The 27,823-nt window shown below is 41.3% G+C and overlaps 2 protein-coding genes and 1 pseudogene across 52 annotated transcripts in view; all 3 read right to left on the reverse strand.

Annotated features, from left to right (window-relative positions):
- Positions 1 to 222: 222 nt before the first annotated feature.
- On the reverse strand, positions 223 to 5,384 carry LOC107378846 (dendritic cell-specific transmembrane protein). Of its 2 annotated transcripts, XM_015949296.3 has the most exons (4): positions 5,268 to 5,384; positions 3,995 to 5,058; positions 3,595 to 3,927; positions 223 to 3,500 (listed from the first exon to the last, which is right to left on the reverse strand). In XM_015949296.3, the coding sequence occupies exons 2-4, from the start codon at positions 5,039 to 5,041 to the stop codon at positions 3,444 to 3,446; spliced, it is 1,437 nt and encodes a 478-aa protein (XP_015804782.1). In that variant the 5' UTR covers positions 5,042 to 5,058; positions 5,268 to 5,384; the 3' UTR covers positions 223 to 3,443. The 2 variants fall into 2 exon arrangements, with proteins under 2 accessions (XP_015804782.1, XP_015804781.1); XM_015949295.3 differs by having other exon boundaries at positions 3,995 to 5,378.
- A 2,833-nt stretch (positions 5,385 to 8,217) lies between these two features.
- LOC139069923 (uncharacterized) lies at positions 8,218 to 9,891 on the reverse strand (annotated as a pseudogene).
- Positions 9,892 to 18,253: 8,362 nt separating this feature from the next.
- Positions 18,254 to 27,823, reverse strand: part of rims2a (regulating synaptic membrane exocytosis 2a) — a 235,951-nt gene continuing 226,381 nt past the window's right edge. For 49 of the 50 annotated variants that reach the window (XM_070550878.1, XM_070550871.1, XM_070550876.1 and 46 more), the window contains 5 exons: positions 23,644 to 23,785; positions 21,673 to 21,785; positions 21,476 to 21,577; positions 20,921 to 21,060; positions 18,254 to 20,824 (listed from right to left, as the gene is read on the reverse strand). In XM_070550878.1, coding sequence (XP_070406979.1) covers positions 20,621 to 20,824; positions 20,921 to 21,060; positions 21,476 to 21,577; positions 21,673 to 21,785; positions 23,644 to 23,785 — 701 coding nt within the window. In that variant the 3' untranslated portion in view covers positions 18,254 to 20,620. Of the gene's footprint in view, positions 20,825 to 20,920; positions 21,061 to 21,475; positions 21,578 to 21,672; positions 21,786 to 23,643; positions 23,786 to 26,732; positions 27,693 to 27,823 lie in introns of those variants that run through there. The other variant, XM_015949290.3, reaches the window with a different exon arrangement.

A 27,823-nucleotide genomic window follows, 5' to 3' on the forward strand; every position in this document is an offset into this window, starting at 1 on the left:
CGTGTGACTTCACGCTCTGTCGGTGACAGCTGCTCCCCTGCTGCTTCGCGTCTCAAGGAAAGGGCCAAGCAGCAGCTTACGCGAGCAAGACGTGCTGATGCAGTAACGCGCTGCTGACGGCTCCGGTGGAAAGAAGGGGTTAAAGATAGGGTGAGAAGCTCGGTCATTCGGGGGGGGGGGGGGGGGGGGGGGGGGGGGGGGTTCTCGGAGTAGACCCGCTGCTCCTCCACATCGAGAGGAGCCAGTTGAGGTGGCTCGGGCATCTGGTCAGGATGCCTCCCTGGTGAGGTTTTCTGGGTACGTCCAACCAGGAGGAGACCTAAAGGGAAATCTGGGCCTCTCACCTTAGGCTACTGCCCCCGCGACCCGACTCCGGACAAGCGGATGAAAATGGATGGATGGATGGATAATTACACAAACTTAAAAAATTTCTGAATTAAATGATTACATTATTTGTGAGGCATCATGATGTCAGGGTTTCCTCCATGTGTGGGTGAAGTTCTGCCTTTTCATTAACAAAAAAGTAATTTTCTTTTCAGATTCACTTTAAGCTACCTACTTAATAAATACTATAAAATTAATATTTGGAAAGTTTAAGGTAAAATTTATGTGGCAAGATGGAGAAATGAGGGCCCAGGTGGGATTTGGTCCCCAGATTCCGGGGTCAGAGTCACGCGTGCTAACCAGTCAGCCAAAGGGACATCCCCGTAGCCATGGCGCATGATCAGTCGAGATACAGTGACACTCACCCTGTCACATTTATATGGAAACTTCTTGAAATAGTACTCACCTGTTTTTTAGTAGTGGCTCTAATAATTAATTAGACGGAACTGACCCTGAACAAGGGCAAGAAAAAGTCAATTAATGAACTTTTATACCACAGCCTGTTTTGCATTTTAGCAGACAAATAATAAATATGTTGTCTACTGATGTTACAACTAGCTGCTGCTGCTGCTATTTACTATGCAGACCTCAAACATTCTGCAAATAATCATGTAATGCTTAAGCTGAGAGGGATGCAAAGCTTTATAAAACAATGTTCACATGAATCACCATGAAATGTTTGACATTTGAGGTTTAAAGCTGCAGCGGTCCACTTTGGCAGGTTAGCTTAGTCTGATCAGAACTGATCTTTTTGTCCAAACATCTACTATTCTACTTTTAATAAATTGTCGATAATATAAATAGGTATTCAATTAAATGTAATCTTCCATAAAAATATGGATTATCAATTTTATTGAACCTTTAATATTCAATTGGTGATGAAAGTAGGTAATTTGGGTATGCCAGGGAAACAACACTATAATAATTTAACACAGAGGCAAAAATATAGTTTATAAAAATCTATTTAATACTGTATTTCTATTACTATGATGATGCAGGACAAATTATTATAAATGGTGATTCAAGTTAATATCAACTGAGACAATGAATAAACTCTGATGATTAAGTGACTCAGAAAGATGTGATTTATAAAATAAATCTGCTGAATTTTATTTATATTTAATTAGTTATCAAATTAATTTTAACCCATTCAGCGCCAGTGTAGCGCCAACATACCAGCGTAGTAGAAGTTTTTGGGGATCAGATCGGCAAGCAAAGCCGTCTCCGCCAATGGAGTGCGTGGACTTCTGAGGTATCTGAGAGTCAAAGGCCCTCTCAGAATATGTACACTTGGTCGAACTGATACTTCATAGGTGGTTTCTGGCGGACTGTTTCACATCGGATGAGATGGTTCTCATGCTGCTAAATTACATTCTGTTAAAAGGTCTGGTTTGATCTCCCAATGAGAAGTTAGCTTAGCATGAAGGCTGGACACTTTGCTGGATTACTCAATAGAGGAGTTGTTTCTTCTTTTAACCCTCCCAATGTCCGATTGGGTGACCCCTCCAGGAAAGATGACCATTGAGCAGGGTTGATGGTTTATCCGTTGAAGTCCATGTGGGAGGGATGAGGTGGTGGTCACCCAAAAGGACAGTGGGAGGGTTAAGGATTCGTTATTTAGTTTTGGACCAACCAGATTAGAGAAATTTTTATAGGCATTTTCAGCGTCCTCAGACCCATGGGCGACACACCCGTGGGGAATGTGGGTGTTTTAACACCCATAATGAGGAGGTTAAACATCCACACCTTTCCCATAGTTTAGCTCAAAAACTTTACTATCAGTCGGTTCACTTTGTGTTTCTCTTGCTGTGTTTGCCCTCTCTCCCACACTCTCCTGTTGCTAATTGAAACCCACACCTTTACTCTGTGCGCCGGTGTTACGTCAGTATTCTGGTCAGTTCTGTTGTTTAAATGCGTTTCCCCACCGCTCCCCACCACCCAAGCGGCAAAAAGGCTTGAGCTCATTACAAGCTAGCTCCTGCATTGGGCTTTGGCTTTGGTTTAATATGAGCCAGATGTAAGCTGTGTGTTTATTTATGAGAACTTTGTAGAATCTAGTCGCACTAATGAGTGCCAATAGAGCCAAGCTCTGGTGTCACCATAGCTTGATGAGCAGCTCCTGTCTAACGGGGACGGTGGGCGGAACCAGGCCCCGACCGGGGAAATTCCCGGTGGCCTTGTTTGAAGTTGGTGTTTTTTTTTTTTGTTTTGTTTTTTGGGTCGGTGTTACTGTGTTGATCACCTGTTGATGAGAGGATTTCTCCTGTCAGTGGAACAGGTGAGCTGCTCCCAACCCTAACCCAACAAGCTTTAGTTCCTAGAAACACTTTCTATGCCCAGACTGTCGTGACCTGTTATTTATAATTTTATAATTAATATTAAGTGAATGCACTAAACCCAAAGGCGATAAAAATTTAGAATAAATAAGTTTGAAATGTTCTCCCACAGCTCAGCTCTGCTTGAAATAAGCAGATGTCTGCTTAAGCTGGACAATATCAAATATATAAAGTGTTCACAGAAAACTATTCTTTTAATGAAGAAACAGTGTTGATCAGTTTTTATTTTTATATTGATTTTATTTTGTTTCTATGGTTTTGATGTCTATGAACTTTACAGAATATTCAGATTGGTCTAAAGAATACATAATATTATTGTTAACGGGTCATGATCTAAAATGGGTCTGAGACATAACTGCCTTGGGCCTAAAGCCCTGCAGATATATTTAGTTTCTATAAACATCAACAACAAATAAATAACAGCAGCTTTCATTCTACTTTGTTGAGTCACTTAATTTTGCAAGTTCTGTATGCTCAGTGGATTTTAGTAGCTAGTGACATCATGCAGTTCTGGTACTGAGCAGACACGTCTGCTTTTTAAAGTGCTGTATAAATCTAATCCATCAGTGCTATTAGTAATAATAAACATCTAAAAATGAAACAAATATGCAAAACTCATCCTCCGAGGACCTTCTCCTCCCTGTTGCCCTAAAGTTGAACCAGATTGAAGCAATCACGACCCAACCTCATCTCCAGCCCTCATCAGACCTTTGGTGTCATGTTTCAGGTTCTCTGAGGATCGTTGTTGGCTTTGAAGATTATTGGGCACCAGAAATGTGGCTGAAGAAAGCAAAGCAAGGCGATATATGTCAGAGGACACATTTCATTTTGAAAACAAAAAAATGTTATATTTACAATGTTTTAAAATTCAAACCTTAGCTATAAATGACTTGAGGCTGAATTCACTTCTTTCCGTCCTCATTTTGGACCTTTTCTTCAGGATTTTGCGATGCAGATACTCCACTCTGGCGTGTCCTGCACTGGTGAAGAATCGTTCGCAGACTATCAGCCTGAGCTGAGAAACCTTGGATGCTATCAGAGCCATGAGGATCAGGGCCAGAAAGATGATGCTGAGAGGAAAAACTGAGTTGTACAACAGCAGCTTTGGTTCAGGGAGGCACTGTTCCTCAAATAAGGTCACAGAAAAGGAGAAGTCCATTTCTTGACTTTTCTCATCAAACGGTATACCGATTAAGGTTGAAATTCCCTGTAAAGATCAACAATTTAATATTCATCATACAGCTGAGTGAAGGGTTAGGGTTAGGGTTACTTACTTTAAAACTTATTAATAAGGGAACATGGAAAGGCTCCAGCGCTGATAACTTCTTTGTAACAATGTCAACAAAGCAGTACAACAAGGCATCTACAGTTATAACTATGATCCAGGCTATAAAATGGGAGAGAACTGGGGCCCCAAACTTTAGGACAGCTTTCCCCTCTTTGGTGTTGGGACGGGCCGAGGGGATGAAGAAATACAGTTTCCCCTCCACCTCGGTGAGCGGGAGAACATGGGGCTTTCCTTCCGCCTTCTGCTTTTCATCAAAAAGAACAAATTTACTGCTGATGAACCTGTTCTCATATTTCATGTTGTTGCAGTATCTTTTTATGTGTAAAGTTATGAACATCATGAGCACGAGGAAGCTGAGGGCAGGTAACAATCTGTTGGTCACAGAAGAGACGGTCTCAATCAGGGCTTGGGCGTATTTTACAGTCTCATTTAGTTTCTGCTCTGCATCCTTTAGCTTCACATTAAAATGTTCTGACTCTATTCTGGGAGAAACATCAAGCTTTGAGTCCAGATTAACCAACCCTAGATCCGTAACTCCTTTCAGTATGTTTCCAATCCATTCTAGCATCCTGATGTAATTCCCAAATGGAGCGATGATTGATGCTTTCTTCATCTTTAGGTTGCAAATCATACTGCGGACTAGGAGCGTGAGGTTCTCCAGAGTGTTGTGAATATTTTTGAGAACAACTAAACTTGTTCCTGCTGTCAGGAGCAGGTTTCGGCTTTTCTTCATGAAAATGGAAACTACAAATAGGGTCCCTAAACACCTCAGTCTCTTTGACAGGAAAAGGGCAAAGGTCAGCAGAACTACAAAGCAGCTGGCGATTCCTCCAGCCACCATGAGCTTATAGTCCAGGGTGAAGAGAAGGTACAGGAGGAGCAGGGAGCTGAGCAGGAGGCTCCATAAACTACAAGTGACCATGAGGAGAACAGTTCTTCTCCAGCCTTTCGGTTTATCAGAGGTGAAAACATCTAGTGACAGAGAAATGATCTCCTCAAAGCTTTTCCTCACAGTAGTCCATGTGTCCCTCATTCTGGATCTCAGAAATTCTGAAGAATCAAAATCAAAACAGAAAATATACATCATTATATTTTGATGTTCTTCTGCACTACAAACCAAGGTTGAAGTGGTTCCTTTAGTCTGATCTGAGTTTGGTTTGCCTTTGTCCAGTCAATTCACAAGAAAAGTCCTCTAATGGGAGTAGAAACAAAAAAGAAAAAGGATCCTGAGCAAACCCAGAGACATTTGTTCCAATTACCTGCATTTCAGTTCAGCCACAATCTGGTGTTGGATTAAATATAAAAATGAGTACAACTATCAGTAAACAATGAAATAAAAGGTAAAGAAGCCAGCATTAGGAATCAATTCTTGTTCTACTGACTCTAACTAGAAGGCTCCTTAAATACGACACAGACAGGAAGTACTCCTCCTCTCTTGCACCATCAGTCATTTCTCAATCATTCCTTTTTTTTAGTTTTTTTTTTTTTACCAGAAGCAGAAGTAAACCATGCTTTCAGGAAGTTTAGTAGAGGGAAAAAGCAATATTTTTATTCTGTCTATTGTAAAGTTAACCAGTACAAATATGATTCATGTCTTGGATTAATTTAATAATTTTATCACAGTCAAGTAACCGTTCAATTCAATTTTATTTATATAGCGCCAAATCACGACAAGAGTCATCTCAAGGCACTTCACATAATAAACATTCCAATTCAGGTCAGTTCATTAAGCCAATCAGAAAAAAATGTTTCCTATATAAGGAACCCAGCAAATTGCATCAAGTCACTGACTAGTGTCAGTGACTTTACAGCAGTCCTCATACTAAGCAAGCATATAGCGACAGTGGAGAGGAAAACTCCCTTTTAACAGGAGGAAACCTCCAGAGGATCCTGGCTCAGTATAAGCAGCCATCTACCACGACTCAATGGGGATCGAGAAGACAGAGCAGACACACACACACACACACACACACACACACACACACACACACACACACACACACACACACACACACACACACACACACACACACACACACACACACACACACACACACACACACACACACCAAGCAATGTGCCTATGGTTACATTGTGATTTCTTAGTAAATATTCTATTTGGTGAGGGATAAGCTTTATTGTATTTATTCTAGTGAATCTATAATTAAATGGGTAAACTAGTAGTAGCACATCCAACGTCAAGGAAAGCAAAAAGTTATTATCAGGAGAGGGAGAATGTTTAAGTGGTTAGCAGCAGTGTGCTAGACAATGGCCCCCTCCATGAGGCCACTACGGCTCAGCAGAACATCGTTGTAGCTTCTTCTGGGGAGAAAAACACTTACAGAGAAAATAAAGTTAACAGCTGAAATTGCAGAAAATAATACAGTTAAAGAGCAGATTGTAGAAGAAAGCAGTAGAGTGTGAAAAGTGGTCAGTGTATCCTCCAGCAGTCTAAGCCTATAGCAGCATAACTACAGAGATAACTCAGGATAATCTATCCTATTTAGATGGAGGCATGTTGGAGGCAGGGCAAGGGAGAGCCGTCTTTACCGACTGTACACTCCACCTCCCTCTACTCCCCCACTTGTCCAGATTTAGGCTAACATCAGATTTTAACCATAGGCCCTATCAAATAAAAATGTTTTAAGCCTATTCTTAAAAGTAGACAAAGTGTCTGTCTCACAGACTAAGGCTGGGAGCTGGTTCCACAGGAGAGGAGCCTGATAACTAAAAGATCTGCCTCCCATCCTAATTTTAGATATTCTGGGAACCACCAGTAAACCTGCAGTCTGAGAGCGAAGTGCTCGGTTAGGAAAGTATGGAACAATCAGATCACTGATGTATGATGGAGCTTGATTATTAAGAGCTTTATATGTGAGAAGAAGGATCTTAAAATCTATTCTGAATTTAACAGGTAGCCAACGTAGGGAAGCTAAGACAGGAGAGATATGATCTCTCTTTTTAAATTCTCATCAGAACTCTAGCTGCAGCATTTTGGACAAGCTGAAGACTTTTAACTACATTCTGTGGACTTTCTGAGAGTAATGAATTGCAGTAATCCAGTCTTAATGTAATAAATGCATGAACTAGTTTTTTAGCATCACTCCTAAGGTGGAAAAGGGAAATCCTACAAACCTGTTTAACTGCGATTTGAATGACATGTCCTGGTCAAAGATAACACCAAGGTTCCTTACTTTGTTCTCGGAGATTAATGTTATGCCATTCAGGTCAGGTGATTGACTAAGCAATTTCATTTTCTGGATTTCCTGTCCAAAGATGAGAAATTCTGTCTTGTCTTGATTTAAAAGCAAAAAGTTCAGAGTCATCCAATTTTTATGTCCTCAAGACAAGCCTGTAATCTACCTAACTGATTAGGTTCATCATGGTTGATGGATAAATATAACAGTGGAAGTTTATCCCATGCTGTCTAATGATTTTACCAATTGGGAGCATATATATAGTAAATAGAAGTGGTCCAAGCACTGAACCCTGTGGTACTCCACAAGTTACCCTGGAGTATGAAGAAGATTTGTCATGTACATTTGCAAAATGAAATCTATCAGAAAGGTAGGATTTAAACCAGCCTAGCGCTGTTCCTTTGATCCCTACAACATGTTCAAGCCTTTCTACAAGAACATTGTGATCTACTGTGTCAAAGGCAGCACTGAGATCTAACAAGACTAGAACAGACACAAGATTCTTATCTGAGGCAATGAGAATATCATTTGTAACTCTCACTAATGCAGTTTCAGTGCTGTGATACTCTCTAAAACCAGACTGAAATTTCTCAAACAGATCATTAGTGTTTAAATGCTCACATACTTGGATGGACACTATTTTCTCCAGGACTTTGGATAAAAATGGAAGGTTAGATATTGGTCTATAATCATTGGGTCATCTGGATCCAGAGAAGGCTTCTTAAGTGTAGGTTTGATTACAGCAACCTTAAAATCCTGTGGTACATATCCATTTACTAATTTACTATTAACAAGAGTGGTTTTACAGTTTTGCATTCTGGATTAGGAAAACTAAGAATAAGATGTTCAAACGAACTGTAGCTATTAATTGGTAAGGGATCGATTAATAAGTCTGAATGAAAAATGGTTGCTACTCCTCCTCCTCACCCTGTACTTTGAGCAATATGATGATCTAAATAATTTGAAGGAGTCGACTCATTTAAGCTAACATAGTCCTCTTGCTGCAGCCAGGATTCTGTGAGAGAGAGCAAAGAAATCTGATTATCACAAATCAAGTCATTAACTAACAAAGTCTTAGAAAAAATATATCTAATGTTCAATAACCCACATTTAATTTTTCTAATTTTCTGCTCAGTTGAATTTGTTCTAATATTTATGAGATTTCCATGATTTGCTTTATTAAGCCTGACATTTAATCAGTGTGATTTGGGCTGTGGGCAGGACACTGTCTCTATGGGGTAGTGGGTGGGTAACAGTACAGAAGCTGAAGAGGGGTGTGTTAAACTACGACTCTGCTTCCTGGTCTGGACTCTGGGTCGTCATTGAGGACTAATAAAACTGGCCATGTTCCTAGAAAGAAGAGCTGCTCCATCCAAAAAGGGATGGATGCCGTCTCTTCGCATCAGACCAGGTTTTCCCCAAAAAGTTTTCCAATTATCAATGTAGCCCACGTTGTTTTCAGGACACCACCTAGACAACCAGCGGTTGAAGGACAGCAAGCGGCTAAACATGTTGTCACTGGTCCGATCAGGCAGGGGGCCAGAGAAAGTTACGGAGTCCGACATTGTTTTGGCAAACTTACACACCAAAGCAACATTAAATTTAGGGACCTCCGATTGGCACTACCGGATGTCGTTACCGCCAGCGTGAATTAGAGCCCTGCACTGAAGCCCTAGGCCGAAGGCCATCGGGCTGGGCTTCGGGCCAATGACTGTGTAATTACCTCGGCCACGGGCCGGGCGCCTTTATTTTTAATCGAATTCATAAAAAAAATGTAAACACTAAATCACTCAAAAGATTCCCATCTGAACATCTGAGCTGGAAACTGCTCAGTGCAGCTCACTGTCAGTGTGTACTACATAAGGTCCACAGCAAGCTGAAGATGTGGAGAGGGGCTTGGAGTGCGTCACAGAACCAGAGCGCATGCACGTCTTTTAACACATTGGTCAGGATTGACACACTTTGTTTTCATTTTTTTCATTTAGTTGGTTAAACAAAAGTCGGGCTCGGGCTCGGGTCGGGCCAGAGAATCCTGAAAACCTTTTCGGACCGGGTCGGGCTGGGGCTCCACCCCCTCGGCCGGGCCGAACACAGGCTCAGATTTTAGGCCCGTGCAGGGCTCTAGCGTGAATAACAATCTTACTGTATTTACGCTTATCCTTAGCCAGCAGTTTCAGGTAAGATTTAATGTCGCCCGCTCTGGCCCCAGGTAAACATTTAGCTATGGTTGCAGGAGTCTCTAATGCCACGTTTCTGACTATGGAGCTGCCAATGATCAGAGTCGGCTTGCCAGTGGATGCGTCACTTAGCGGGGAAAATCTGTTAGAAACATGGACGGTTTGGTGGTGGCCCACGGGCTGAGTTCTATGCTTCCTGCGTACCGTCACCCAGCCGGCCTGAGGGCCCGGCTGCTCGGGTTCTGCTGGAGGATCGCTACAGTGTGGTTCTGAGGTAGTTAGCCCCACGCTAGCTAAGTAGCTACGGCTGTTTACGGGCTTTTCAACAGCGCGGAGCCGGGCCTCCAATTCTGACAACCTCGCCTCCAAAGCTACAAAAATGCTACATTTATTACACGGACCATTATCACTAAAGGAGGCAGAGGAGTAACTAAACATTTGACACAGAGAGCAAGAGATAGGAGATGGAGAAGCAGAGACAGAAGTAGCCATAGCCATGCTGAGGATAAGCCAACTGGACGAGCAAACTGTTCAACACCAAATAAACTGCGTGCGAACTCAAATGGTTCCCTAAAAGCTAGGTGGAACAACAGAAAAGGTGTGTTTTAGGGTGCTTATGTGCTACAATAACTCAGAGATATCCTAGTACAGAGAAATTAAATCCGTTTTAGCAAGCCACAAACACCAAACAGCTACACGTAGTGCAACACTGAAAACAGGAAACGCCTTACCGCCCCTTTTTGGTCCTTGGGGGTCCCTAGGAAAACTGTGTCATGTAGGTTCAGTTTGATGACAGAAGATCATACCCGCTCACCAGGTCCATGGACGGTTTGCAGGCACTGCGGGACCCAGAGACTGCTTCTTCCCCTGATTTTTTAAATCTGCACATATTTATTCTGCACACCTGTACATACAGATAGTTTGCATTCATTTGCTCGTAGTGTGGTTTCTTATTTGTGTTTATATGTGTATACAGCAGGGGAAATAAATATCTGTCACATCAGCATTTTCATCAGTAAGGTTATTTCTAAGTGGGCTATTGACTAATGACTTGCACCAGATGTTGCCATCCAGCCAAATATTGAATTCATACAAAGAAATCAGAACATTTAAATTTACAAACTGAATCATAATAAATAAAGTGAAATAAGTATTGAATAAGTATTATAAGTATTGAAATAAGTATTGAACACACTTTATTTAATACTTTGTAGAAAAGCCTTTGTTGGTGATCACAGCTTTTAGATGCCCCTTGTATGGAGAGACCAGTCTTCTACATTGCTCAGGGGTGATTCTGGATAGTGATGTGTCGGTCGCGAACGAACCGGCTCTAAGAGCCGGCTCTATGAAGTGAACGACGGGAGCCAGCTCGTCATTGGGAGCCGTCACCCTCCCTCCCCTCCCCCTTTTGCTTTGGTGAAAGCCACAGGTGATTGGTCAACATGTGTAACTGCGTGTCCAGACTATCCACATACAGAGCAGTAGGGGCAGGGAAGAAGGATCAGACTCAGACAGACACAGTGTTGCCAACTTAGCGACTTTGTCACCATTTCGAACGACTTTTCAGACCCCTTTAACGATTTTTTTCAAAAAAAAAGCGCCTAGCGACAAATCTGGCGACATTTCTGACCCCCCTCAGCTACTTTGACTACAACTTTGTAGCTGACTTTACCTGCAGATTAGCGATGCATCTGAAGCGACAGGACTGTCCTTCCTTCCAGAGGATCAGAAAGAAAATGATCTGTGCATGTGTATGCAGCATGATCACGCTACCCCCACTGACCAATCAAACCTTTTGTGGGTTTTCACAAGTCCATTATTTGAGATAGCCACTGGAGCTACATAAAGGGCAACCGCTCCTTGCGCCATCCTGCCGCATTTCGGCTGGCACTGGCTGGCAACGTCGCACTCACCCATGGCTTCTCGCACCACTTGTGGTGCATTCAAGGAACATTGGAACTCTATGATGACTTCAATAACATAGCACATTTAAAACTTTTATAAAAAACAGAATAATACTGTTAGACAAACACCTCAGGTCATTGGCAGTTTGCATGTAACGTTTCTGAATACTAAATACGGCCTGCTTCTTTTTACACAAAAGTACTAAAAGCAACAAAATCAAACAAAAACAAAATATACACCGTAAATCCTCTAATACAGGCCCGGGCCTGTATTTGACTCAAGCTCATCAAGCTCCAGGCCTTCATTAGAAGGAGGACCAGAATTAGAGGCAGGCCTCAATTTCTATTTGAGCAAAATGAACTAATTGTTCGCTGGAGTTTTTGACAATTAAAATTGCGCCCACATTTTCAAAGTTAAACACATTTCTTTTGACAACGGTAGTTTCTGCTTCAGCCATCTCCCCCCCTCCCCCTGTGCAGCGACCGCAAACTCACTGATGCGCCTGCAGCCTCTCGGAGTTCCTGCTGCTCTAAACATTAAAATAATTATTTCATTTTCTGTTCCTCACGTCTGATTACCTTCAATGGTGTCTGTTTGTTGCTACCACCAGGTACAAAAACTAACTTGTTTTTATTTGACTGTTTTTCAGTCCTGCCTGTTTATTATCTTCCTGCATCTCCTCTCAATCCTAAAGAGAAACTGCTACCTGGGTTCATATATATTCACCTTATGAGTTACCTTTGAACTGCAGTTCTAAAAGATCTACCGACCGCAAAAACAGCGGAGTGCGCGCTGCTTGCCGGCCACATCAGTTAGGTGCGTCACCGAGGACAAAAGAGGTGATGCACCCCGATCCACAGCAGCGAAACGCATCAGGCACAAATTAAAGAATAAAAGGCAGAAAACATAAAAGGAAATGAGCCAACATGAACGATCACGTGTTAAATTAGTTTTTGAGGTGGCGACACCTGATTTGATAATGTTACTGTGGCCGTGCTCAGGATGCAGATGTCTGGAGTGCATCAACAATCAGAGCTTTGCATGCGCAAGCTGGTTAAGGTTAGGATGGGGTGAGGGGAATGTTAAATTGTAAGAGGGTAAACGTCACAATTTGGTTAAATGTCCGTTTTACGGTGGGTGTCAGTACCGACGCTCTGGCACAGCGTGTTGCGTCCCGACGCGCTGGAGCTCATCACCTGCTGACAGCAGGCTGCTGTCTTTTCCGTGGACTGCATCTTGCCGGTCATTATCACGTGACAGCCACTAGTCGATGACAGGCATAAAAAGTCACTATGGAGCGGTGAAGTCGACTAGTGACTAATTCATACAACCCCTGCTACTGCTCCCCAGAGTGTTCTGCAGCATAATCAGCACGTTCTCTTTGAATTTGATATCAAATTTTCGCCTCCTCTTCGTCTCCGCACGGTTAAGTTACCCTCGCGGTATATCACTGGCAAATCAAAAGTGAGAAGGATGACACAACCGCCCCCGTACTTGCTTGTTACCACATTCCACCCGGCCACAATAAAAAAACGGCCATTATTCACCTCCGCCGACTCCGACACCGGCCAAAATATGATACCCGGCAGTTAATTAAATACAGGCTAATATTAGAGGATTTACGGTACATATGATCTTTTAGGTCAATATATAGCACTGAATCACAACAGAAGAATACATCTCAAGGCACACACACACAGGTCAATATATAGCACTGAATCACAACAGAAGAATACATCTCAAGGCACACACACACAGGTCAATATATAGCACTGAATCACAACAGAAGAATACATCTCAAGGCACTTGAAAACTACAAGAAAAAAATCATTTTAATTCAATCATACAGTACATACATTCCTATCAATTTAATATTTTTGTGTTTACGAGTTCCATTCTCTTCAGACAAAATAGAAATATTCCTTCCATTTTTATGTTCCATCTTTACCTGATGTTTTAAAGGCTGCTGTTTGTATTCTATGGGGTTTTTATTTTAATAAAATATTAAAAAATAAATTAAATAATTTTAAAAATAAAATCACGCGGGTTTTATTTGATTTACTCTACAAGACCGGTGACGTCATGACGCAAACGTGGCGACGTCATCACGCAAGCCAGGTGACGTCATTGCGTCACATGCAAATTAGCACGTGGCGTCATCTGGCGACATCTAGCGACTTTTGGGGGGAACTTCAGCTACTTTCAGTCAAAAACAGTTGACAACACTGGACAGACACACAGCAGAGCACATGCGGGCGGAGGGAGACGAGAGGGAATGAGGAGGAAAAAGGCGAGCGAGAGAGTGGAAAGTGCGACAAAGACAGTGAGAATATGAGCGACAGCAGTCGGAAAGTAGAAATTTCTTGAAGTGTTCAGTAAATAAATCCAAATAAATTATAAATATTTGATAATTGCATTTTTTTACATTAGTAAATAATTTTACATGTAGTTTAGCATTATTTTTGGTGATAAATATACTTTACGCAGCAGAAAATCTGAGGAGCCACTTGGGAGCCGAAAGAGCCGGCTCTTTTTGGTGAGCTGAGCCAAAAGAACCGGCTCTGGAATTCCCATCACTAATTCTGGACCTTTCTTCCACACAAACAGTCTTTAAATCTTGAAAGTTTCTTGGGCCTCTTTTATTAACTTTGATCTTCAGCTCTCTCCATAGATTTCTATATGAGTTAGGTCAGGTGATTGCCTGGGTTATTCAAGCAATTGGATTTCCTTTCTTTGAAACCAATTCATTGTTTCCTTGGCCTTGTGTTTGGGATCATCGTCCGGCTAAAATGTCCACCCTCTTTTCATCTTCAGCTTTCTTGTAGATGGCAGCAGATTTTCATCCAGAATGTTCCAGTACATTTATATTTATGTGTATAGTTATTTATTTGGAAGACGCTTTTATCCAAAGCGACGTACAATTTTTAACCTATAGAGCATGTTGTGATCGGTGGGAGTAACCGGTGTAACTGGGGCAAACATGCAACTCCAACGCCTCAGAAAGGCCGCAGCCGAGTTTCGAACCTGCAACCTTCTTGTTGCGAGACAGCAGTGCTAACAACCGCACCACCATGCAGCTTCATCCTGCCTTCAATAACATGAAGTCTGCCAGTATCCCTTGCTGAAAAGCAGCCCCACACCATGATGCTTCCACCTCCAAACCTAACTGTTGGTTTGGTTTCCTGGGATGGTGGGCAGTTCCACTTCCTCTCCAGTTTTCTTTGAAATGTGTCACAAGTGCAGCTGAGGTCAGGGGTAGAGGTGAGGATCCAAAGATGAAAGAGACAAGTAGGCTGACAGGATGGATTTTTGTCCTACACACCACCAACAACAACCCACCAAACACAACTGTTGCATCAGTCACATCGCTTGTCCTTCTTTCAGCTCCCTGGACACTGCCAACGGGTGAGTGGTAGTGAAACACACACCACCTACCACATGAATATGGACCACAAAGACTCTCCTCAGTGATCTGCTGCAACAGATGCGTATCCACATCGCTGTCCGATGCGCCATCGCTGCCACCGCGGTCCCTCTTGAGTGGCCCCGTTACTACCGACTGAATGGCCTTACCTGCTTTCTTCCTCCCATCCTTCGTCATTCAACGAATGTCTTTCCAACACCCCACGGCTGCTTCCCTGCCCTGTGTGCCTCCTAGGTAATGACAAGCCTTTATAGGCCATCAAGCAGTTGAAATCAGTAAGTACTGAGAGAGGGCATGGGTTTTCACTTAATACTGACTTCCAGTTCCATTTTTGGTTCTTTTTTTTAACACAAATAAGGTTTTTCTTTACCTTGCTGACATTTCGTTTGCGGCTGCAAACTTCCTCAGAGCTGACGCTGATGGTGGCGTCACTTCCTACTCCGTTTATCCGCAGGCAGCAGAGGATGTTGTCGCCCTCTGCTGCCCGCTCTCCCCTCCTCGATGATGCAGTCCCGTGCGCGATCCAATGAGTAAACTCCATTGTCTCTGTTCATGGTCTCGCATCCACATCTCCTTATCTCGATTGCTTCTTTTATACATCTTTCGTATTTCTGTTGTTCGGGGTTTATGATCCTTGTGTTGTCCCAGTCCATTACATGGTTTTCTCTTGTGCAGTGATCTGTTACGGCCGATTTCTTCATTGTGCTTTCTGTTTCTTGTTTTGCTGCTCTTGTGTGTTTTTGACTTGTTTCTTCCTCACACTCCTTTCTGTGTTCTATTGTTCGTGTGTTGAGTTAGCGCCCGGTTTCTCCTATGTATGTTTTATTGCAGAGTTTGCATGGGATTTTGTAAGTGACTCCACATTTATGTCCAGCTGGTATCTTGTCTTTTGGGTGTACTAGTCTGTTTCTGACTGTTGTGTATGGTTTTATTGGTGTGTTTATGGTGTGTTTATGTTGTGTTGTGTTGCTCTTATTTTTTCTGTTATGCCTTTGATGTATGGTAGAGTTATCACTAGTTTTGGTTCTTGTCTTTCTGGGTGTCTGGTTCTTTGTGTAGATTGTTCTTTTCTTTCTGTTGTTGTTTGTTGTTTTCCTTTGTTTATTGCCCATGTCGGGTATGTGCAGGTCTTAAAAGCGTGTTGTATGTGTTTGTCCTCTTGTTTACGGTCTCTTTCTTCTGTTACCATGTTTGCTCGGTGATATAATGTTCTGATTACTGACATTTTGTGTGTGGTAGGGTGTTCTGATGTCCATAATAAATACTGGTTAGTGTGTGTTGGTTTCCTATATGTGTTTATGTTTAGGGTCCCATCAGACTGTCTGCTTATTTTCATGTCCATAAATGCTATACTGCCTTCTGTTTCTAACTCATAAGTGAATTTTATGTTGCCTGTGTCGTCAATGTTGTTCAAGTGTTGTGTTAGTGTTTCTGTTTGACCTTTCGGAATGATTTCCAGTATATCGTCTACGTAGCGTTTCCATAGTTTTATTTTGCAGTTGGGGGGGGGGGGGGGGGGCAGTGGCTATGGCTTTTTGTTCCAGGTCTTCCATGAAAAACTCACACAGGGTGGCTGATAACGGGTTACCCATGGCGAAGCCTTCCAGTTGTTTGTATATTGTGTCATCGTATGTGAAGTAAGTGGAGTTAGCTACCAGTCCTATCAGCTGTGCTATGTCATCTGCTGTGAGGTTTGTTCTTTTGTGTAAAGATTTGTCCCGTCTGATTCATGTCTATGGTTGGATGGGTTGGTGTTTTTGTGAACAGGGATGTGACGTCATGTGAGATGAGTATGTCGTTATTTTCTATTGTAATCTTTTTTAGTTCTTTTGCCAGTTCTATACTATTTTTGCAGTGTTGATCTGTGTTACCTAATAACGGGCTGATGATTTTGCTGATTTGTTTTGCCATATTGTATGTTGGTGTAGCTTGGTCTAAGTGGGGTGGTGTTGTTTACGAAATCCCATGCAAACTCTGCAATAAAACACCGGACGCCAACTCAACACACGAACAATAGAACATAGAAAGGAGTGTGAGAAAGAAACAAGTTGAAGACACACAAGAGCAGCAAAACAAGAAGCAGAAAGCACAATAAAGAAATCTGCCGTAACAGATCACTGCACAAGAGAAAACCATGTAATGGACTGGGACAACACAAGGAGCATAAACACCAAACAACAGAACTACAAAAGATGGATAAAAGAAGCTATAGAGATAAGGAGACGTGGATGTGGGACCATGAACAGAGACGATGGGGTCTACACATTAGATCGTGCATGGGACTGCATCATCGGAGAGGGGAGAGCGGGCAGCGGAAGTGACGCCAGTGCCACCATCAGCGTCAGCTCTGAGGATGTTTGCAGCTGCAAATAAAACTGTCAACAAGGTAAAGAGAAACCTTATCTGTGTTAAAAAAAATAACCAAAAATGGAAATTGAAGGCAAACACAGCAAAAACGTACAAAAGATGTTTAAAGAAAAATACTGACTTCAAGTGTTCCCCTGGTTTTCTACGACATTTTGCACCTTGTTCTTGTTGTGTGTTTAAAGAGCAACTAACACCTAAAGAAACTTTTTTGACTGACAAATGCGTCTAATTGCGCTGTAGACATCAGTTGTCATTATTCTGGCATTTTAGTGCATCTCATTTAAAATTTGAAAATTCAGCCAGAAACTAATTATTTCTCCCCCATTAGGGTAAAATTCTGCTCCACATTGATTTTGAATCAGCCACAGCTGATGATGTCTGTACTGTACTGCGTGGCTGCACTGCACTGTACTCTAGCTGAGTCTTGATACGGCTGGGAGCCGCTTGTTTAAAAAAATGTCCTCCTCCCTTTCTGCTAGTGATTGAGGTGGAGCGAAAACCCTCTAGCCTGCTGCAGTTTTTCTGCTCATTTTACTCAGCGGTGAGTCTGCTGTGTGTGCACGCTCACACGCACGTGCAAGTGTGTGCGCTTCTTAACGACTTGTATTTGTGACTGAGAAACTCCAAGAGCGCATGGGAGCGGGTTGAGGGGCGTGCTGTCAATCACTGCGTCAGTTCTGCTCTCTTGGCCCACCATCTCATAATTCTTTACTCTGTAAGTTTTACACCTTTTGATAAAGGTTTTCTCCCATTGAGAAGTCATTAGGAGACTCTAATTATAAAGAACCTCCCTGTTGTTTTCCTTACATCAATTTAAATATTATCTTTGTGCCACTTTAGGGATGGTGCTGTTCTCTGGTTCAGGTCATGCTGAGTCAGTCTGGCTTTTGAAGACCAACAGCAAGATAACATTTTACAATGTTTTTTATTTGACATTGAGAATAGTAAACATTCTTAGGATTATAAATGTATTCAAGTGGTTGTGAAACAGCAGCAGCACTTAATTCCTGTTCGGAGTCATGCTGTTATAATATTTTTGCTAAATGGTGGTTCCAAACCTCTAAATGATGATCGTGTGTGTGTGTGTGTGTGTGTGTGTGTGTGTGTGTGTGTGTGTGTGTGTGTGTGTGTGTGTGTGTGTGTGTGTGTGTGTTTCATCACCACCCAACTCTTGGTATCAATGTAATATCAATTTCTTTTATTTTTAATTTGAAAAATAACTTACATAAATCTCTGTACTCAACCATACTTCACCAAGACATAGCCTTGGTATTAACACATTGCACCAAAAAGATTAAATTAAAAGGCATTCAAAAGGATAAATAACATATGTCTTTGTCATCATGAGGCATTCTTCCAGTTCCAAAAGAGTCCATAAAGATTTTTATGGTTGTTTAATTATTCAAGTCCTGACATCTGAATATATGCACAAGGTAATCTAAACTGAAAATATAGATTTTTTTTTTCTGTTACAGCAACAAGGTTTGTTTTAGAACTGTTAAAATCAAATTTCCTCCAGTGGAAAAAGAATAATACCTCAGTTCAAATTCATTCAGACATATTGCAACTCTAGGACTCTTTTACTTCCCAAAAATGAGAAGCTTTTATAATTTATTAAAAATACAAAATAAAAATAAACAGGTCTTGGCTTTTAAATAAAACTAACAAAAATATAGTAACTTAATTTCATTTTCATCAAGGCAAGAAAACAAAACTTTGACTGTGGCAATATCCCATATTATTATTTGAACTTATGATTTGCTCATCTTCCCTAACAGTTCCTGCAAAAACACACAAAAAAAAAAACAAATTAAAATAAATACATAAAGAAGAAGAAAAAACAGAGTAACAAACATTTCTTGCATGTTTGTTGACACTTGATTTCAAAAGGAAGTCCTGGTGTACCAGTACAGATAATTGCATGTTTGTCAACAGTAAATATATATTTAAAAAAACACTTTAAATCATATTTATGTTGCCAGCATCAATAAATATAAAATATTTTTCTTGTTGTTTAAATTTTTTACCTGAAAGAAAATATGACTTTGGGCGGTGGAATGTTTTATTTTTTAAACCTCAATACTTGGTCGTTAAAGACCAACAACTAATTTGCTGCTCAATTTACTGTGAGGGAGAAAAGTAATAAAGTTTACATGCACTGTACAAGAATCTGCAAAAATTCCAAATATCATCTATATCAAAACATGCTAAGTTACTGTAAGGTGTGCCCAAGACATGTTGCAGAAAACCCTTTTCAACATGCTTGTTAAAAAAATCAAATCAAACACTTAAAAATGTAATTAAACAATCCAGAACTGTAAAAGCAACCAGCAGTCCTGACATCTGGACATACCAGGGGACTGAATAATGAATACTACAATGAGAAGTACCCTTGGACAAGGAAGAAAAAGAGAAACGTACAATTTGCACATACAGTTTATATTTATAAGGCAGAAGCCTTTTTTTACAATGAAATTAATAATTAATATTTATTTTCATTGTCTTTTTTTTCTTTAATTAGTCCAAAGGATTATTTTAACGTTTCCCTATCTGCATGTCTGTGAAACACAGACTCATGAATGGTCTAAACGTCTTTTGTTTTTTTATGATGTTGCATTCACTCTGCTTGAAAACCATGCATTATTGAAATTTATCTTTAAAAATAATATAAACTGTTGAAAATGGCTGATCTCTTTTATTTCTTTTTCTTTTTTGCAAGTTGCAGCCCCAAGAAAATACATTTTTTTAATTCAGCTACGTTTGTGCCCATGCAAATTAACTAAAAAAAGGAAAATACTTTTTCTCATTTAATTTTCATACAACAAAGAAAGACTATTAAAGATTGTACATTTTTTCCATGGGGTTGGGATTGTTACTATATACTCTGGAGTTTTGATAGTGGCCTTTTCAGTATTGCACCTGATCATTGATCAGCACAGATCAATCACCTCCTAAACTCAGAGAACACACTGCCTCCCTCCTGTTGGACGAGAATAAAGTCACCCCTGTCAAAGTGGTGCTCTCCAAACTGCGTGCACACAGCTAGGTCTGTTGGCATGGTGTGACCAAGCATCTGATTAGAAACATTGTCCCCCTCCCCCTTGAGATACAAGAACATCAAAATGAACAGAAATAAACAAACAAAAATGACATGAAACAAAACAAAGATAAAATATCAAAGCAACGCATTGATTTTTCATTCAAAAAGGGCCTCTGAAGAACTCGTTCAGTGGTTCCCAGTGCTGGCCCTCATGGCTTCAAATTGGAAGAAAACTGGGAACGGATGTGTTCCTCGTGCTAAGGAGTTTGTTCCATCTTCCTTTGCATAACAACACCTGGCATTCCCTGCCAGTGGGTGCTTTGCAACACACTTTGCCACGTGCACAATGTGCGCAACGTTTTTGCTTAAAACACAGGATCACGTTTGCACATCCCTGGAAACAGGCTCAGAAGACACAACATCAAGCATGCAGTGTAACCGGGGCTTGTGACCTGTTGTTGCAACACTGGCTGCTACACCATTGCTATGAGTCCACACGCTGCTATGATCGAGAGAAACTGTCCAGTGAGGATTGGGAAGCTCTTCTTGTCAGTGGGGCTAGAGTTGGGTCAACCAGAGAGGAAGGAGGAAAGAGCTTGTACCAGCCGATCACCATATTGGACAGGTCCAGGTCATTTAACAGTATCTGAACTGCACCCATGAAGGACTTATGATCCATGCGTCCATAATCACCCCAAACAATGACCTGAAAACAAGAGAGAAATGGCCATTGAAAAATTACGAATGTTGGGAAACAATTTAAAATTTCTTTAGCTTTTTATGTAATTTCTTTTTTTTGTACCTGTAAAACTTTCCCTCCAGGACTCTCCTCAAACGGCAGTTGCTGCTGGTAAAGAGGATCCAATGTTTTTCTTGCTACTTTAGTTTTCTTTTTGGCTATGCAGACTCCATTCTCCAAAAGGTAGACTTTTACATATGGTGCTAGAATTGAGGAAAGAGGACAGTCATTACAATGTACCTCACCTCCTGTACCAGAAAACCAACCCAATTTAATTAAAGTTAAAGTCCCATTCGTCGTTAAACACTGGTGAAATAATTTTTCCGCATTTGACGCACCCCCTGGGGGAGTGTTGAGCTGCAGACACGGCAGCGCTCGGTAACTATTTGGTGGTTTGAACTCCAGATCAAACCCCTTAATGCTGAGTGTCAAGCAGGGAGGTGTTGTGTCCCATTCTTAAAGTCTTTGATTTGACCCGACCATGGATTTGAACCCACAATCTTCCAGTCCCAGGGCTGGCACTCATATCGCCAGGCCACTGAGCTGGTATATTATTAAATAGAACTCTGATAAAAAGATCTGTCCCCTTTAACATTTTCACTGGAGAGCTTAAACTACCTGGCAGTGCCTTGGAACCTGGTTTTCCTACAAGGCCTCGGGCTCTAATGACCTCCACCTCCAGGGCTCCTTTTTTCTCCACCATGCCAATCTGAATGTCCCCTAAAATAAAACAACACATTTTAAACCAATACAAGGCTTTGATTGCTTCCAAAAATATTGAATCAACATGATTAATAATGAAAAGCTGTTCTTACCCATTGGTGGAGTAGCCAAGGTCTGACGTCCAACCAGCTGGGCAGGGCCGAGACCATCCAGGAAGTCACTGAGCTGAGCGTCTGAAGAGAGCCTCACGCCAGGAAAGATGAGGCTTAAAAAGAACACGCATTGTAACATCATTGACTGAGTTAAGCATGGGGCTGTTGTGAATTATTATCAGGAGGTAGAGCAGGTTGTCCAGTACTAAGAAAGTTGTAGGTTCAGTCCCAGCACCTGCCAGAGAATGCTGATGTGTCCTTGGGCAAGACACTTAAGGTGGTTTTCTAGGAGCACTACTCAGAGCATCTCGGACCGATGCAGCTCAGCATGAGCTTTGTTCACAAGAGCACGGTTTTGTATTTTCCCTATACTTTCTCCCCTATTTTTATTATCTGCTCCACTGAGGAACCTGGCAAGGCTGAGTCAGACCGGCATCATGATTCTGGCTGCTGATTGTTTAGTTGCTGGTTGCTCCGGAGTTTTTTGCCTTCTGTTTCACTGCCTGCAGCCATTTCATGGTTCATAGTCTGGCAAAAAGCTATAAAACTGAAGAAAATGTCCAGCAACACCACCATTTTTCAGCTCTGTGGAGCATACAAGTGACTAGGGATGGGTACCTTTGACACTTGTATCGATACGGTACCAATTCCTTGTACCTACTGTACGAATCAATACCGATACTTCATGGTACCAATTTTTGATACTTTTGAGTGTTTAATAATTATTTAAATCTATTTTTAATTAAATATACATGCCCTCTGGAATAATGACGATGAGGAGACCATGTATTATAAACTACAAATGAAACTAAAGCAAACTTTGATACCATACAACTGTTTGTATTTTAATATTGTGGTGTCTCACAAACTAATACCCAGCTCCAGTTACTCCTCTTGCTCTCCTTTCTCCTCTGGACAAACTGTGTGATGGTTGGGTCCTTGTAATATTAGAGACTGTAAATTGAACTGAAGCAAACATCTTTGCTGTGAACTAAATGTACTGTGTATCTTCATTACTTTTGACATTGTTTTTCAAACTTTCCTACTCGGAAGTTGGAATTTCCGAGGAGAAAGCAAACACACCATTAGTTGATAGCAATGTAAACAGAAGCTAAATTATTGAGCTAACTTTATCTTAAACAGCTTATTTTGCTGCTGGGGTAGATTAAGATGATGATGCTTCACACTGAAATCGTTGCTGCTGATTTCATCAACACCCAATCACCCATCCCATTTAGTGAACTGGACCCAAACTTTAGAGTGCTTCGTCTCTGCCATGCTGCTTGCTCTGTTTACAGCTCACCCACAGTGACTGCTGGCATTATACTCTTGTGCTGGCGCTGCTGTCTATCTTGGCAAATCATTCTCTTGCAAGTTCTTGTTATGAAGGACAGGTACCGAAACAAGGCACCATTTCATTTGATGTAAATCGGTACCCCATCCGTACTATAGAATTCAGTCTTAGCCTTAAAAAGTACCAAATCCGGTACCCATCTCTACAACTAAACTGGAAACAAAACTACACTCAGAGGGTCTGACTCAAACAACGCTGGACAGAGCAGTTTTAGGCTGAGTAGTGTTCCTGGTAAACCACATTTAACCTGCCCTGTCTGCTGGTGGTGGCACCAGTGTTCAGCAGTTTCACTCCCTTCATTGTGCCCCAGGTCAGCTGTGGCTACATTGTAGCTCATCACCTGTGTGTGGATGTGTGAGAGATGTCTGAGGTCATATATCAACAATTGCTATTTTGTGGGTCTGAAGCTGAAAACATTGGGAGCCACTGGTCATTAAAGGGATGGACATCTGGGACTGGGTTGATTGCAGAAGTTCATCAGCTGCAGATGAACATGCAGACCGATTATTCAATTTTGAGTTTTATTAGAATCTTCCAGTGGTCCATGAGATTTATATGAATATATAATAAATACAAGAGCAGCAGCCTTTTTTAGACAGAGATTCTGGTCTCCTTACTTTCCCTCGGAGCTGTAGCTGTTCATGCTGCCATCTGTGGACTCCCGACTGGCCTTCCGAGTCATCCTGCTCCTCATCTCCACCGCCAAACCCGTCTCTGTACTCCTCTGAACGGTGCTCCGTAACTTTTTACCTCCTGCTTCTACAATTAAAAGGAAAGAGAGGGACAAAGACTGTGAATCCATGAATCAGAATATGAGACAGTGAGCTGCACTTGGGAAGTTACATTGCCTCTGATTCCATAAGCTCTGGGATTGCTTGTTTTATACAGAGCAGAACAAAGTGTACAGCCCTCCACTGGTTCACGTGTTCCCACTGCCCCCAGGGATCCAGCAGGAGTCACAGCGTGTTGTTACTTCACTTCAACCCCTCCACTACAACCATCCTAACTGATCCAAGAAGACAGCTGACTCTCCCCATTAGGTATGCTAGTGCTCAGCCTCACACAGCACACTTGCAAGACCACATGGTGATGCCTGTGCCATATTTAAACATACCTACACATGTACAGCATGAACACCTCACAACTGCTGATCAACACATAAACACAAACAGACACAAACACATACAGGACCTCAGTTCAGGAATTACTACAGATAAATAAAAATGGTTTATAAAACAAAACCGACCCCCAATTAGAGAAAACCCTCAAAATAGACAATGTGGGCCTTAAATCAGGCTCCTCTGTGTTTGTATTTATCGCAATATTAGTTCTATGGAAATCTAATCAGGGAATAACACATCTAATCCAGTGATCTCCAAACAAGCTTCTTTGATAAAGTTATGAGAACAGGACATTATTTCTCAATAATCCAACCAACACTGTGATGCCTAATGATGGGTAAATGAATCAGACCTGTAAACAGTGCAGTACACAAGAGTGCAAACTATGGACAAATAATTGGTTTCCATGGCTCTTTTGTCACAATGCCCTCAAAATGTTTCAGTTTGTGAGGAAGTTACATTCAATTTCTGATCCATTTAGAATGAAAGATGTTCTGTGCTCTTTTTCTTGCACTCTGTAACCATTAATGAAGCTTTTCAGCCTTGAAATATCTGTTATGTAGCTGGCCTCCACCCCCTCTTCCTGCTGTTTAGACTTTGCAAAATGAAATGCAGCTACAGAGGTCGTCTCTGACGTCTGCATCAAACCTTCTCAGCCAATCACTGGCAAGGTATAATTTATCAATGAAAAGACACTTTCAAAGCAAATCAATTATGTGACCTTAGTTGTGACAATCATTATGAGATTTGTCTTATTGTAGAGATTAAAATAGTAAAAATGCAACAAAATACCATAGTACCAAGACACCAAACTTCAATATAATGAACTGGTAAAGAAAAATCTTTTAATCTGAAAGAAATAAATGGTATCAAGTATCAAAATAAATATGACAATGCTACAACAACTGTTCAGGTTTCAGTTGATTCAATCCTCAAGACAACATACAATTATGACAAGCATTCATGACCAAACTGATTTCTTAAGCATCTATTTCCCCACAACTGATGACAGCAGAAGTAAAAACAAACACGGATCTTGAAAAAGAAAAAGGCAAAACATCTGGCCTGATGATGCTCAATCTCAGTGCAGCTTTTGATACTGTGGGTCACAACATCCATCTTGATAGGCTCATAAACTGGGTGGGACGTTCAGGCACACTCCATAGTTGGTTCTAATCTCACTTAAAGACAGAGGTTATGTTGTTTCTATTGGTGATCACAAATCAAAGCTGATCACCATGACATGTGGGGTCCCCCAAGGCTCAATTCTTGGATCACTACTCTTCAATCCTACATTTTCCCTCTGGGTCAGGTTATGAGCAATAACAACATTACCTATCACAGTTATGCAGATGACACCATGATCTACCCTGTCTCGACCTAGCTCTATCACCTTGTGACTGTGGTCCCCTAGACTCACTGTATCAATGTTTGGAACAACAAGATTGACTGGATACAATCAAACTTCTTCCATTTAAACAAAGACTGAAATTATTGACTTTGGAAATAAGGAGGATAGGATGGAGGTTATTGTTCAACTTGGCTCCAAAGGAATAAAAACAAAGAGCCAGGTTAGAAACCATTGTGTCATAATTGATACAGATCTGAGCTTCACTGGTCACATTGAGGCTATAACTAGATCAGCGTCTTCATCAAATAGCCAGACTCAGAGGTCTCATATCCCAACAAGACCTAGAGAAACTCAGCAGGCTGGACTACTGCAATGGTCTTTGAAAAAGCAGAAAAAACTTGTGAAACAACTGCAGCTTATTCAGAATGTGGCTGCTAGAATCTTAACAAGAACCAAGAGAACCGAGCACATCAATCCTGTTCTTAAATCTCTACACTGGCTCCCAGTAAACTGCATAATCAATTTCAAAGTGCTTCTACTAGTTTATAAATCACTCAATGGCATGGCACCGGAATACATGTTGGATCTCCTTCCAGTATGTACGCCAAGCGGGGCTCTGAGATCCTTAGGAAGTAGTCAGCTGGTAGAACCTCGGGTCAGAACCAAACAAGGTGAAGCTCCTTTTAGCTACCATGCTGCACACAGCTGGAATCAGCTTCCTGATGACCTCAACTCTAGTACATTTTTAATCAAAATTGAAAACCTTTATGATTTTATCAGCCTTTCTTATGCAGCACGTTCTACACTGTGACTGCTCACCCTTTAACTTTGTCTGTTTCTATTTAATATTTAAATTTTCTGTCAAGTTGATTTTAATGTTCTTGCCATTCTTGCTAATGGAAAGCACAATTAATTGCCTCTGTGTATGAAATGTGCTATACGAATAAAACTGCATTGCCTAGCTTCAATGATCAACTGACCTTTCATTTTAATGTTTTAAATTACCAATTGAAATCCTGCTGGAGCATTCATTATTTGCTAATTGAACTACACCATCATCTTACACAATCATCAGCTAATGCCCTTGCTGCAGCTCCCCCTCTCTCGAATCAATATCAGTTCATCCCTACCACAGATTCTTTATTCTTATTTGCAGCCTTCATTCGATTTAGTCACCCCACCCCCCTGCAAGCAAGCAGCTACTAATATGAAATTTTCATATCCGTCATCTTACCTCCGTCTTCCTCATCAAATGAGTTCATGCAGGGGAAATAGACAGCCAGAGCTTCAAACGACGCAGATAGGCTGATCCTGCTCTGGGAGCACTGGATACGCATCCCCTGAGTGGTAGCAGAGGTATCATGCCCCTGTCTTCCCATGGTGACTAGGAGCTGTCTTCCTCAGTGAACTTAATCAAATTTACAAGACGTCAGTTTTTTTCAAGCTATTTTGCCCTCTCTTTCTCAGCCTTGTTGTGCAGGATGATGCCGCAATGCAGAGGATTTTATTCAGGGATGAAAAAATAGCTGCTTCCTCAATGCTCAGTTTGCTGCATCTTAGGTAGATGGTGTAGGAATATGCTGCGTTGGTATTCAAGTCTTGTTCTGTCTGGGTCTAACACTCTTGCTGCACCTCCTTCAGCAGGAGGGGGAGGGGAGAGCGCTGTTTCTTGTTTTACCAATCAGAAGGCTTTGCTGCTCAGGCGCACCTCTGCTGGCTCTGCAGTTCAACAAGCTCTACCCGGAGATACTGAGCCCCCCTCCCGACTCTTCTCCCCATCATTTTTTAATCTCATCTTTTAACATTTGCTATTTCTTTTCTCTCCATCAGATAATTGTTTTGTGCCTCCTGAGTGATGCATTATAGATATTTACCTTCTCTTTTCATCCAGTTAAACCCTCTGTCCCATCTACAGTGTAACTCAGCTGCCATTAAGTGGGCTGGCAGAGGGCTCGTCCACATGGCCCTCACTCAGATTTCACGTGGCAAACACCATTTGGTGCTTTTCTAGCTGACAGTATCACACTGTGTTGTTTGCTTCACTTTGTCAGATCTCTGTTTACAGAGAAAACAAACTAAGCTTGGCTGGAACCAAGTTTATTTAGAAATTGATTGTGAACCTTAAGTATTTACAGTAAAGTGGAATGTGCATTTTAGTTGTTGATGCTAAATTCCCTTTGTTTATTTTTCATGCTTCAAATAAATTAAACTTGACGTTTTACAACAGCAAAATTATCTAGGTAAAGTTACAGATTTAATGAAAATGTTAAGAAACAGCAACTTGGTTTAAAAAGTTTACCTTTCTTTTCTTTGCACATTTTGATA

This window comes from Nothobranchius furzeri, chromosome 5 (assembly GCF_043380555.1).
Source record: "Nothobranchius furzeri strain GRZ-AD chromosome 5, NfurGRZ-RIMD1, whole genome shotgun sequence".
NCBI lineage: Eukaryota > Metazoa > Chordata > Actinopteri > Cyprinodontiformes > Nothobranchiidae > Nothobranchius > Nothobranchius furzeri.